General features: G+C 39.8%; 1 protein-coding gene across 2 annotated transcripts in view; it reads right to left on the bottom strand.

The window, feature by feature from the left end:
- Nucleotides 1–12,884, bottom strand: part of FUT8 (fucosyltransferase 8) — a 166,790-nt gene that overhangs the window by 18,095 nt on the left and 135,811 nt on the right. For both annotated transcript variants that reach the window (XM_004698659.2, XM_045288156.1), the window contains 2 exons: nucleotides 9,103–9,349; nucleotides 3,823–3,999 (listed from right to left, as the gene is read on the bottom strand). In XM_004698659.2, coding sequence (XP_004698716.1) covers nucleotides 3,823–3,999; nucleotides 9,103–9,349 — 424 coding nt within the window. The remainder of the gene's footprint in view (nucleotides 1–3,822; nucleotides 4,000–9,102; nucleotides 9,350–12,884) is intronic.

Here is a 12,884-nt window from a genome sequence, read left to right on the forward strand (position 1 = left end):
GAAGGCCTGGCCTCACTCCTTCTGGGGGAGGACAGGAGTGTGGTGCGGCGCCTCATTCTCGGGGACCCAGACGTAGACGCAGGGCTTGTGACCGAGAGCCCTGCCTATTGGGAGGCTGCGCTGCCGGACTGGGGGTGTGTAGGGAGCACGTTCTGGAATGGATGCAGGGCGGGTCCAGCTGGCTGGCTGGATGGATGGCAGCCATGGCTTCCGGAATGGCTTGAGGTTGGGAAGCTTCACACCAGAGACAGGCCTGCCAGCCACGATGGGATCTGACCCAACCAGGGGACTTGTGCTTGGCTCATCTCACGGACTTCCTTGCCGGGGAAACCTCGATTCCTCCACCTTCCTTCCTCCCTGGAGGAATCCAGCAAGCTTCCCAGCAGCTACCTCATCTCTTCTTCGCTGTCAGGCGGGTAGGAGGTCTGGCAGGTGCTCGCAGCACGGGTGCTTGGAGGGCCTGCTCTTCACCCAGCGCACTGCAGGGGCTGTGGGCTCGGTGGGGCTCTTTCTGGAGGAGCCGGCTGTCTGGCCCCCGGCTCTGTGTCTGGCCATATATATCCCTGGGAGGTTTAGTCTGTGGCCTGCAAGGAGAGTTCAGTAGGTCCCTTGGCCCCCGTTGCCAGGCTGGCCTCTGAGGTCTGGGGGTCAGATTTGGCATAGGACAGACCCCACTGCACCTTGCAGCTCCGGATCTTGGTCTCTAGCTGGGCCAGTTTCTGGAGGGCGGTGCTGGCCCGAGTCTGGGAGGTGGAGGTGGGGGGGCCTGAGACCACCCCCAGGAAGGGGCTATCCTTCCGCATCAGATGCCTCTCCCTCAGGGCCTGCTTTCTTTTCAGAAACTGGCTTGGACTGGCTGCTATTTTGCTAGGACCCCGCCCAGGGTGGTTTGGAAATTTCAGATTGCTTCCACTTTTGAATCGCCTAAGGAAATGTCACTGAAGTTGTCAAGGGTCTTGTGCAGAGCTGCTGCCTTTTCTTGCTGATACTATTCAATGCAGCTTTCAACAGCACCCTATTTCCTCCCAGTCATTCTCCAGAGCCCATTCCCCAACCCTCCCAGCCCCCACCCCACCCTGGCCAATCAGCCTCTCCAACATCCTCCCAAGTTCTAAAGTTCTTAAAAGGCAAGTATATCACATAGATAAATAAAGTGTGGCTAACCCAAGCCATGGTATTTTTCATTGTGTCATGTGACTATGAAAGTTGGATAATAAGGAACACCACCGAAGAAGCACTGATGCGTGCAAATTATTGTGTTACTAAGTGTGGTAGTTACGTAATTTCATGTCAACTTGTTAAATAGGTTCTAGGGGTGGAATCTAGCCTCTCAGGTCACAGCCTACTTGATGCCTCCTTGTGGTCATGGCTTCCTCCAGAGGATTCTGGGAGTTTTCCTCTCTTCCCTGCTGGAGTCGGCACAGTCTCTGCTTGACATTCCTGTTGACAAGCCACATGGAGCCACACTGATGGCAGCCAGAGCCCTGGAGCTGGAGAAGCCACATGGAGACCCACGCCAGTGCTGAGATGCTTCCATTGCCACTGGATCTACAAGACTTTCCACCCACTGGCCTGTGATCTTGCATTCAGCATCATTACTTGGCTGTGTAAGTCTAAAGATGAATTTATGGGCTGGTATCGGACATATGGTATAGTATCGGACTTATGGACTTGATTTGTCCTGGGCTGGGACGTTTTTTTAACAGATAATTATTCTTTGATACAAAGTTGTCTCTTACACACATATGAGTGTCTCTGGATTTGTTTCTCTAGTCAACCCAGACTAACACACTGAGAATATGTTATCTAGCAGGGATTGCAGAAAAAGAAAAAAATATATCTTTGAAGAAGGACATCCAGAACGCTCCTTAACAGTGAAAACAGTGAGACCTTTCCCTCACGTGACATTGGGCACATCGTATCAGAAGTGACCAGTCCCTGGAGAAGGACATCTTGCTACTGCAGAGGCTCAGTGAAAAAAGAACAAAAACCTCAAGGAGATAGAAGAACGCAGTGGCTATCCTAATGGGCTCAAACATAACCATGATTGTGAGGGTGGTGCAGGACCAGGCAGGTCTTAAATGTTGTACTCAGGGGTTGCTATGGATGAGAATCAATTCAATCTCACTTAACAACAAGCGCACCACCACGATCAACTATTAAAAATGTTAATCTAGGCAACCGGAAGGCACATGTAAATAATTAAACAGTTGTTGCCACTGAGTAATGGGACTGTGTATAGTATTTTTCTTTATTTTCCAATTTGCACATTTTCTAATGACAGGAAATATTTTTCCAATCAAGCAAAAAAGAGGAAAAATTTGTGATATATTCAAAAACAAATGAGAGTAGATAAAACTGATATCTGTTTCTTCAAACAAGCTTCAAATTCATTGTATAGTTTTAAAATAAAGGAGCGTGGTAAACTATTTTCTCTCATGCATGGGGCTTAAAAAATTCATGGAGAAATTGAATGAAAAGATAACGGATATTTTTCTATGACTTTTTGAAGCCGCTTGTTAAGTCTGAACCTCAAAATGGAAAAAAAATGTTTGTAAAATTTTATTGTATTTTGTGCCCAATGGGTCATTTAATCTATAGTTCATATTTTTCCATGGTTACACTTGGTCAGGAAATGTTTCGGCACCTGCTTTTATTAATGTATAGCAATTTCTAGCATGTTAACTTATATTCTTTAAGAGAGAAATAGGATTTAACCTATTAACTAATGACTTGAATAAACACCTGTATTATAGTCATCATTCTAAGTTTGTTTCTTCTGTGGCATAAAAATAATATGTTACTTAATTGAACAGCTAAGTAACTTAAATGAGTAACTGGTAATAAAAAGTTTTTATACTGATAGTATTAAAAATTAGTTTAATATCCATTGGCTACTTACAAATAATAGGAACTGTGCAAAATGCTTATAAACTAGTGAAGGAGACAGAGCGGAGGAACTACTAAACACTATGACAGAGGAATGTACAAAGCAGGGACAACGAACCCAATCAAGGTTCAAGGCTGACTGTTCTTGAAGACTGTCATCTGGCAAAGCCAAGCCTGAAATCCCCTCTCTCATTTTCTACTCTCACGTACATTTAATAAGTCCTCTATTTACTGGTAGTAAATAAACACTAACTGCTGGTTCACCTAGATTCTCTGATGAGAAATCGCAAGACCGACCAGAATTTTATCTATGTGTCTGTCTTCCTTATACCCTATGTTCAACCCTACAGGAGCATTATGCTGTTGTGTAATTATTTGTTCCCCAGTAGATCTGGGGTTCCTTGAGAGCTAAGATGGTCTTGGTTATCACAGAAACCCCACCATCTAGCACAGTACCTGAAACAGGCTTCACAAATGATTGTTACTACACAATACATATTAAGAGTCATTATTCTGCCACTAACATATCTCATCTTTCAGTTCTTTAACTTTCTTTAGTATAAACTTATAGGATGAAAACTTTTTCTAACATATATGTTCACTTGCCCATAATTTTGAGCGAAGATACTGAAATAAGGTAAAGTACCTTTTATTATTAGCAGCCCTATATGATTAGCAAACATCTGTAGTGATGCCGATGACGACTGGTAATGATGCATAAGTTAATGATTGGGTTCACTTTAGATCTTTTTGTTATAAGACACTATCAGATATGCCTAATAAAAATATGCTTTGATTAAATTCACCAGGATACAATATGCATTTAAAAACTCCAATAACTGGTAATATTATTATAACAAGAATCATAGGATTAAGCATCCTTTCTAATAGAAAGAAAAATCATACTCTAGGTCATCAGTTGCTTTAACTTACTTCGTTTTTGCCTCCTTTAATAAAGAAGGGTCATCTGTGGCCAAGTATACTCGTCTTTTGTCCACTTGCAGCCTGCGTGCGAGAAGTTGAAAATGTTCTTCAACATGCACCATGTACTCCTCGATGGGATGGAAGGCTGCTTCTGTTCCCACTTTGTCTGTACGTCGGACATGGACCCTGAGGGGTGAGGGGAGATACATAAAGGAGAAATTCAGGTTCTGCTCATAATATCCTTATGTAGATGGCCCTCCATGGGAACTCATGGTGGAATGATGGTATTCCTAGACCATTTTTAGGGTTCATTTTCACTATCAGGAAAAAATAAATATTAAAAAATAACAAATACATACATTCTAAATATACTTGCAAGTCATACTAAGAGAACAAGAAGAAGTAAAAAATAAATGAAGCCTTTAAAGAATGTTTTCTTATAAAGTAATTGGCTTATCAGGAATAAGGGAGGATTCAAGGGGTATAATCCATACTAGGATGTGTAAAATACCCACCAGCCTTCCATTCAAAAAATATATATATCACTTTTAAAATTTCTGAGACAAAGTGGTGTTAGGTTTCACAGCTGCTATTATAGATCATTAAAGATATTGTTTGTAATACTGAGACCAAGTTTTGTGTTCTTTCTTCCTTTTACTACTTTTGACAGTGACTGCAGAGTCACTTACAGAATTTAAAACTGTCCACCACAATGTCACAGACCTGCATGGACTCTTCTGATAGCATAGTCAAAGCAGGCACACCGTTAAGGATTTTTATTCTTTTAAGTTCATGGAGCCATCCATCGGTTTTGTCCTATGCACTGTTTTTCACTCGCACACACAAGCCGGTACTGATCCCCTGTCCTACTGAAGAAGGCCCTGGAAATGGTAAAACTTGGGACACAGATTTACACTGTCTTGCACTAAAAAAAAAGACATTGACTTCCCAAAGTATTCTCCTCACATTTGAGTACTTCCAAAGTAATTGTAGTGGTAACAAGAATATGAATACTAAGAACTATAGCTTGTTTTCATAAATTGAGATTCTCCTTACATCCAACACTCCCTAGCTCCTCACTTCAACTCGTGGTCACTTTGATTTTCCTTCAGGTCATAGCATATGTGCACCTTTACTTTGACTAGACTGAAACTTTAATGCAAAACTGAAACAATAAGCAAGGGTCAGTCCTGGAACTAGTTTTTCATTATGCATTCGACTAACTTTATTCAACACAATGCTTTCAAGGTTCATCTGTGTTGTAACAGCTATCAGTACTTCATGGCAAGCAATATGTACACACCATATTTTGTTTGTCCATTCAACTGTTGATGGACATTCAGCCGTTTGCACCTATTCACTCATGTGTGAAGGAACACTGGTGTACAGGTTTATGTTTCTGCAATGAATTATTTTGGATTAGGACTGCTGAGTCATATTACATGGTAATTCTATGTTCAACTTTTTGAGGAATTGCTGAGCTATTTTCCATAATAGCTGTACCATTTTATTTTCTCCCACTAATGGATGTGGGCTCCTGTTTTGCCATACCCCTCACCAGCACCTGCTGTTTTCTGCACTGCTGCATGTTTCCTCCTTGGGCCCAAATCGGATGCACAGGAAACTAGATTTGGTTGCCATGTACTATGCCCAACACCCTTGTGTCCACCTGCCACGCCTGAACCATGATGAACTGGTTTGAAGTCTTGGTTTTCCGTTTTCTTGATCACTGGCATTCCAATGAAAGTCAGGTGACAAGCTCATCGTACTTTTATTTCCTTAATAGCTTATGAGAGCGAGCATCTTTTTATGTGCTTTCTAGCTATCTGACAACTTTCTCTGATGAAATGTCTGCTCGAGTCCTTTGCTCACATTGTGGTTGGGTTGTTTCACTTTTTTGTTGTTACCCTCATCTTTCTGAGCCATCATTTCTCCTGAAAGTCAGAATTGCAGAAAGAACAAATCCAGTGAGTTTCCATAACATGTTTCATGACTGGGCAGGGAGAGAACAGAGTAAACTACTGGGAGGTGAAAAAGACAATACCCCCTCCCCCCAAATATAGGATCGCTATGAGTCAGCACTGACTTGGTGGTGGTGAGTTTTATTTTTCTTTAATATTCTAGCTTCACTATGTAGTTTTCTTTTTCTATTTTAGCTCTAACTTTGTCAGCAACTTCTCTACAGTTAAATACAAAGATACCAGGGAAGATGTGGGGCATGAAATATGGAAACAAAAATTGAAACAACAGCAAAGGAGAGGACAACTAAAGAAGAGCATTTGAAAATGAGAGCCATACCGAGTTTTTACAGGAGAGTCAAAATGTGAATGTAGATATGGGATGTTAGAAGTCATTTAATATAAAGTTCTTCATCTGACATTAAGAAAACTAATGTTTCAGACATTACAGTAAACAAAAATATAACAAAACTTGCAATTCTATTCCTAGGTATAATCCAAAGAATGGAAAGAAAAACTCAAGCAGATTGTATACATCAACATACTTTAGAAACATTATTCACAATAAAGAAAAGTTGGAAATAACCCAAGTCTACCAAAAGAAGGATGAATAAATAAAACATAGTATACACATACAATGGAATATTATCCAGACATAAAGAGAAATGGTTTTCTGATATGTGCTATGATAGAGATGAATCTTAAAAACATTATGCTAAGTGAAATAAGGCATACACAAATACAGTCTATGTATAATACCCCTTATATGAAATATCTATAGAATAGGCAAATACATAGAGACAGAAATATGAGAGGCTAGAAGAAGGGTGTGGATGAGGAGTTATGCTTAATATGAGAGTACATAGATTTTCTGTTTGTGATGAAGAAGTTTTAAGAGATAAATTCTGGGAGTGGTTACACAAAATTGTGAACTAAGGCCACTAAGTTATATGCTTAAAAGGCTAAAATGGCAACTTTTGTTATATATATTTTCCACAAATAAAAAACCTAGATATTTAAGGCAAAGGGAAGCTGGTTTCTCCTATATACATTTCAACTAAGTCTTCACAAAAGTTAGTTATTTGTGTTCTTGCCTGACTTTGCTATTCAAGAATCAAGTTCTTTCAGGGCAGAGAACTTTATTTTATTCATTTCCAATTACACCACACACAATGAATAAAATGAATGGATGACAGGCAGGCACAAAAAGACCTACTGTGTTAGAATTTGGAGAAACCATAGATACGAGATCACCTCATTAAACACACACACACACAGAGCCATAATGATCGTGTAAGTTCCCTAAACCATCAGCTTGTTAGTAGTGGAAGCTGGATGAGACTCAGACTCTTGGGCCTTCGTCGTGCCTCTTTTTGCTGCGGCAGACGACGTCAATGTACGAATAATGAAGCTGCCCGAGATACTTCCGTCTTCAGTATCTGGTGAACTCTTAACTTGGTGGACTATGGATAGCAAATGAAAAGGGCTACCTTTGTGGTACACAGAACTATAGGAAATACAAACTGAGAAGGTTCACCTCCCACAGAAACGAAAGTACATGATGCATCTCAAAGACTATATAAATTTTAATTGAACACTGTTCACTGAACTATGGATCTTTGTATGAGTAAACTGGTGTTGCAGAAAAGTGATGTTATCGTATGAAGGAGAACTGAATTGGGTTAGTCCTAGTTTTCCCTATATTAACTCCGGAACTTTCGGCAGACATTTTATTTCTCTACAATAAGCTTAGTTTTCTCATCTGTGAAATGGTGATCTCCACCCACTGGGCACAGGATTATGCTATGAGATCAAATGAGATCATGTAATTGTAAATATTCTGGTAAGTCAATTATATTAAGAGGAAGTTTCAAAAAATTAATGGAAAAATTCTATCATCTTTCAATTTCACTTTTCCACAAACGTTGTAGGGTCTCCTGTTATTTTCCTCCAACTTTCAATACCCTGTTCAAATATTGTAGCGATACCTTTCTGATTTTGATTCCTAGCCTCAATGCATTTCATTTTTCTCCCAAGGTATTTGTCCTAGTCTACTCTGTATAGTGGTTATTTGTGCTCAGTCGCTGCTACTGTAGACTGACCGTAATGAGCAGGAAAATGTCATTAAAGAAATTAATCTCTGCCCTTCACCATAGGAGGGAGTCAATAAAAGTTCTGTAAATAAAATGAATGAATTAACACATGTTGATATTAATCAATGGCTAATTTTATTATAACTAGTATAAGCTGTAGTCTGTTTTCAGAACTATTTATCCATTGATCTCTTTGAGCGATGACAGTATTTTATAGTACATTTCTTTCACACAGCTAAATTTCCTTTCTTCGTCCATATCACCTTGTTCTCATCTTTAAGACAAGTTATGTTCCCTATTTCACAGATGGGAAAATGAAAGCCCAATACTATTATTAAAGTGAGAGAAAGCTAAGAGTTGTTACAATGTTGGGGGGGACCCATGGGGTAGTTGTTCTACCCTGTACTAATGGGTCTCTATGAATCAGAAAGGACTCAATGGCAGTGAAATAATGATTAAGTAACTTACCCCAAAATCATTCAACAAGGGAAACACTAGTAATATTACCCAGGTCCCTCAACTCTTAGTTTAATATTCTCTCCATTAGGTCTAATGATGTATTTAGAACAGTGGTTCTCAACCTTCCTAATGCTGAGACCCTTTAATAAAGTTCCTCATGCTGTGGTGACCCCCAACCATAAAATTATTTTTGTTACTACTTCATAACTGTAATTTTGCTACTGCTATGAATCGTAATGTAAACATCTGACATGCAGCATGCATTAGGTGACCCCCTACAGGTTGAGAATCACTGTATTAGTATGAAATTTAACATCAAGAACTGCAAGAAAACACCTCTTTCCATGAGTTATGTATGTGTACAGGAGTACATTCTTGTCAGTCAAGGAGCTTTTTTTTGGGAATCTTTATTGCTTGCAGGATTTCCTGATATATCTCCTTTAACCAAGCAGAGGACTAAATATATTCTGATCCATCTCCCTTAACCAAGTGGGTCAGGAGAGAATTTTAAACAACAATTTTAACATTACTTCATATTACCAAAAAACCCCTTATTCTCAAGTTAGCTTCTAGTCTACAGTTAGCTGTCTTCCAGAAAACAGAACAGCAAAAATGTAAAATAACCACAATTAATGCAACCTAAAAATAAAGTGCTTTAAAAAAACTGTAAATGTGACAGTTTCATCTCATTGTCTCGATAAGAAGAGTCATGTATCATATCCAAAATTTTCCCTCCAAATAAAATGTTGACAGATATCCGGAACAAATCAGATTCTTACCCAATAACTGGATGCTTGAAACCAAGCTTCTTGGTGGCCTCTTCTATTTCCTTTTCCAGCCAAGGTTGTGGGCGGATCAAGTATTTGACAAACTGGGACACCCACCACACTGCAGGATCACCATGGACTCGAACGAGTCGGTCTGCAAGGTCTTCCGGTACAGCCAGGGGTAAATATGGAGGACGGGGATGAAGACTGTCTACAATGGGGAGCTCGACCACCTGAACACTTTTGTCCTTCACTTCACCTGAGAGAATATCAAAACATAGCATCACCATATTGTATTCCTCATACAACTACCATTGACTAAGTACTTACTCTGGCTGCTTTAATCCTCACAGCTAGCTAGTCTAAAGAATTATGACAGTATTTATTTTATGGAAGAGGGGGAAAAGTTCTGTGATGTTACATGTCCAAGGTACTAGGATAAAATTGACAGGGCTGAGTTTCACATTAACTTGGTATACCTCTCCAGTCTATGGTTTTTAATTTTTTAATCATAACATGCTACCCGATTAATAACTCATACCCCATTAAAGGCTGATATTTGGCCCCCCAAAAGTATAAACAGAGAATAGGTATGTTCCCAGAAGACACAACTAGTTGGGTAAGGTACTAATGTTGTTGTATTTACTCCTAAAACAAGTATTCTCAAAATTTCCCGCTTGTCATAATAGCAAATGGTTGCTGTACTACTTTCAGAGAGTATAATGATTCGGGGGTCACTTAACTATTCTAATTTTAAGCCAAGAATCTTTATCTTTGGAGGGAAAAAAGATTTTTTTTAAACTAAATTATTTTGAAGTATTTTTATCCTTTGGTCCAAACAGACCTATTAGATTTGCAGGTATTAAGATGAACAATAGACTATGTAACTTGTTTACCTCATTTTTAATTTTAAATTAGAATAGAGATTAGCTACTAATTTTTACAGATGATAAGTTTCAGAATCTAATTTTTATAATATCTTTAATGTTCCTGCTGTTCTATTAACTTTATAGGACAGTGAGATAAGCAAGAAGAAATCAAAATGCAGTTGCCAACATCTCTAGTTTGTTTTACATATTAAAGACCACTTAGTAATAATCAGAAGACACAAAGAAACCAAGCAGATTTCACTAACATAAAAGTATTGAATTAAGTTTCAACAGAAACTATTATCCTGTGAACATACATAATAACCCCACTGAAGAGGTTGTCATGGTGCATAATGAATTAGAATTACAGTAATCACTGGACCAGTAAAGAATGCACTCTTGTAGAATAAAACTAGAGTATGCTTTAAATGTATTCACCAGAATCAATCACAGGCCTCCAATTCCTTTTTCTGCGTGTTTACAAAACATTTAAAAAGTAAATTAAATGATCTGTGAATGTACTCAATTAACTACATGGTTATTAGAAAATTGGCCTGCTATAACTAAGAATGAAAAACCTCTAGTCAATATGCTCCTTCTAGTATGTAGATTCTACAAGAAGGCCCTACACAAATAATCATATCGATGCAAACGAGGGGGGTGATAGTGTGGAGACCCAAAGCCCATCTGTAGACAACTGGAAATCCCCTCACCAAAGGGTCACAAGGAAGGCATGAGCCGGCCAGGGGAGTATAGTATAGCACCGACTAAACTCACAACATTCCTCTAGTTCTTCAATGATGCTTCTTCTCCAACCCACTATCAGACCCCAATTCTACCTTACAAACCTGGCTAAACTGGAGCATGTACACTGGTACAGATAAGAGCTGGAAACACGGGGAACCCAGGACAGATAACCCCCTCAGGAACAAAAATAGGAGTAGTGATACCATGAGGGTAGGGGGAAGGTGGGGGGAGAAGGGGGAGAATAACCAATCACAATAATCGATATATAACATCCCGAAGGGGACAAACAACAGAAACATGGGTGAAGGGAGACAATGGACAGTGTAGGATATGAAAATAATAATAGTTTATAATGTATCAAGTGATCACAAGGGTGGGAGGTAAGAGGGGAGGGAGGGAAAAGAGGAGCTGATACCAAGGGCTCAAGTAGAAAGAAAATGTTATGTGTTTTTTTCCCCATTTTATTGGGGGCTCTTACAACCCTTGTTACGAACCATACATCAATTGTGTCCGACATATTCATACATATATTCCATCGTTCTTTTCTAGACATTTACTTTCCATTAAGGCCTTAGGATCAGCTCCTCCTTTTTTCCCTCCCTTCTCCCCCAGCTCCTGCCCCCAACTCTCATGGCCCCCTGATAGATTGTAAATTGTTGATTATTTTCAAATCTCACTCCGATCGTCGTCTCCCTTCCCCTCTGGTTTTTGAAAATGATGGCAACATATGAACAAATGTGCTTGATACAATTGATATATGGGTTGTAATAAGAGCTGTAAGAGCCCCCAATAAAATGATTTATATAAAAGAAAGAGAGAGAAGGCCCTGCAGATATTTGTTGAATGAATAAAATAGCAACATCAAAAATTTACCACTAGTACTATAGGAAATTCATCTATTGGTGGCAAAAAAAGGTGGGCACTTAAGGGGATGTGGGGAGAGAGCTGCATTTTAAAGTAAGCGCTAATAGTTTCCCCAATGGAAAACAGGTGCTTTCCTTGATGTTCCCTGACTCAAGCCATCTGCAATGGTTGGCTAACCTCAAAGTTAGTGGTTCATACCTACCCAGTGGCACTGGAAAGGAAAGGCCTGGCAATCTGTTTACGAAGGATTACAGCCCAAACAGTCCTATGGCTGCCGACTCACAGTGGCCCTAAGGACAGAAATAAGGTGACCAGACGTCCCTCTTTTGGCGGGACAGTCCCGATTTTTAACAATTTTCCCCCCATCCCGCGGCGTTTTAAAAAAGTCCCGATTTTTGGAAAGAATGCACGACAAGCTAGGTTATGCGGTTTTTGGCTGCCCTGTGGCTATTTCGCTAGGATAGGAGTTTTATCAATGGTGTCCCACTTTACCAATGTTAAAATCTGGTCACCTTAGAGTAGAAGCACCCTTTGCGTTTTAGAGACTGTAAATGGGGAGAAAACAACCTCATCTTTCTCCAATGGAGCGGCTGGTGGGTTGGAATGGCTGACCCACTTATTGTAGTTAGCAACCCATTCTGCCACCAGGGCTCCTTGCATGAGATTGAAAAATCCCATGACTTGGATTGGGCACATCTTAGTCCTCGTGGTAACATCTTTACTCTTTGACTATTTAAAGGAGTTTTTCTTGGCAACAGATTTGCCCAATGCAGCATGTCTTGACTGCTGCTTCCACGAGTGCTGACTGCGGCTCTAAATAAAATTAAATTCTTGACAGTATCCATCTTTTCTCCACATACCATGGCACTGCTTACTGCTCCAGTTGTCAGGATTTTTATTTTATTTTGAGGTGTGATCCACATCAACGGCTATAGCCTTTGATTTTCATCAGTAACATGCTTCAAGTCTTCTGTTTTCAGCAAGGTTGTGTCAACTGTGTATCACAGGTTATTAAAACATCTTCCGTTAGTCCTGATGTCCTGTTTTTCACGTCGTCCAGGTCTTGGGTTATTTGCTTAGCACACAAACTGAGGAAGTATGGTGAAACGGTACACCTTTCCTGATCTTAAACCTCGAAGCATCCTCTTCTTTTTGAATGGTTGCCTCTTGGTCTATGTATATAGGTTCCATAGGAGAGTACAATGAAGCGGTCTGGAATTCTCATTCCTTGAAATGTTCAACACGGTGCTAGTAACTGGCCAAGATTCAGAGCCTAAGAGTAGACAAGGCTCTTCTCTTCAAGTAATATTTGCA

Source organism: Echinops telfairi, unplaced genomic scaffold (genome assembly GCF_000313985.2).
Source record: "Echinops telfairi isolate 266 unplaced genomic scaffold, ASM31398v2 ScPeMD7_18;HRSCAF=68, whole genome shotgun sequence".
NCBI lineage: Eukaryota > Metazoa > Chordata > Mammalia > Afrosoricida > Tenrecidae > Echinops > Echinops telfairi.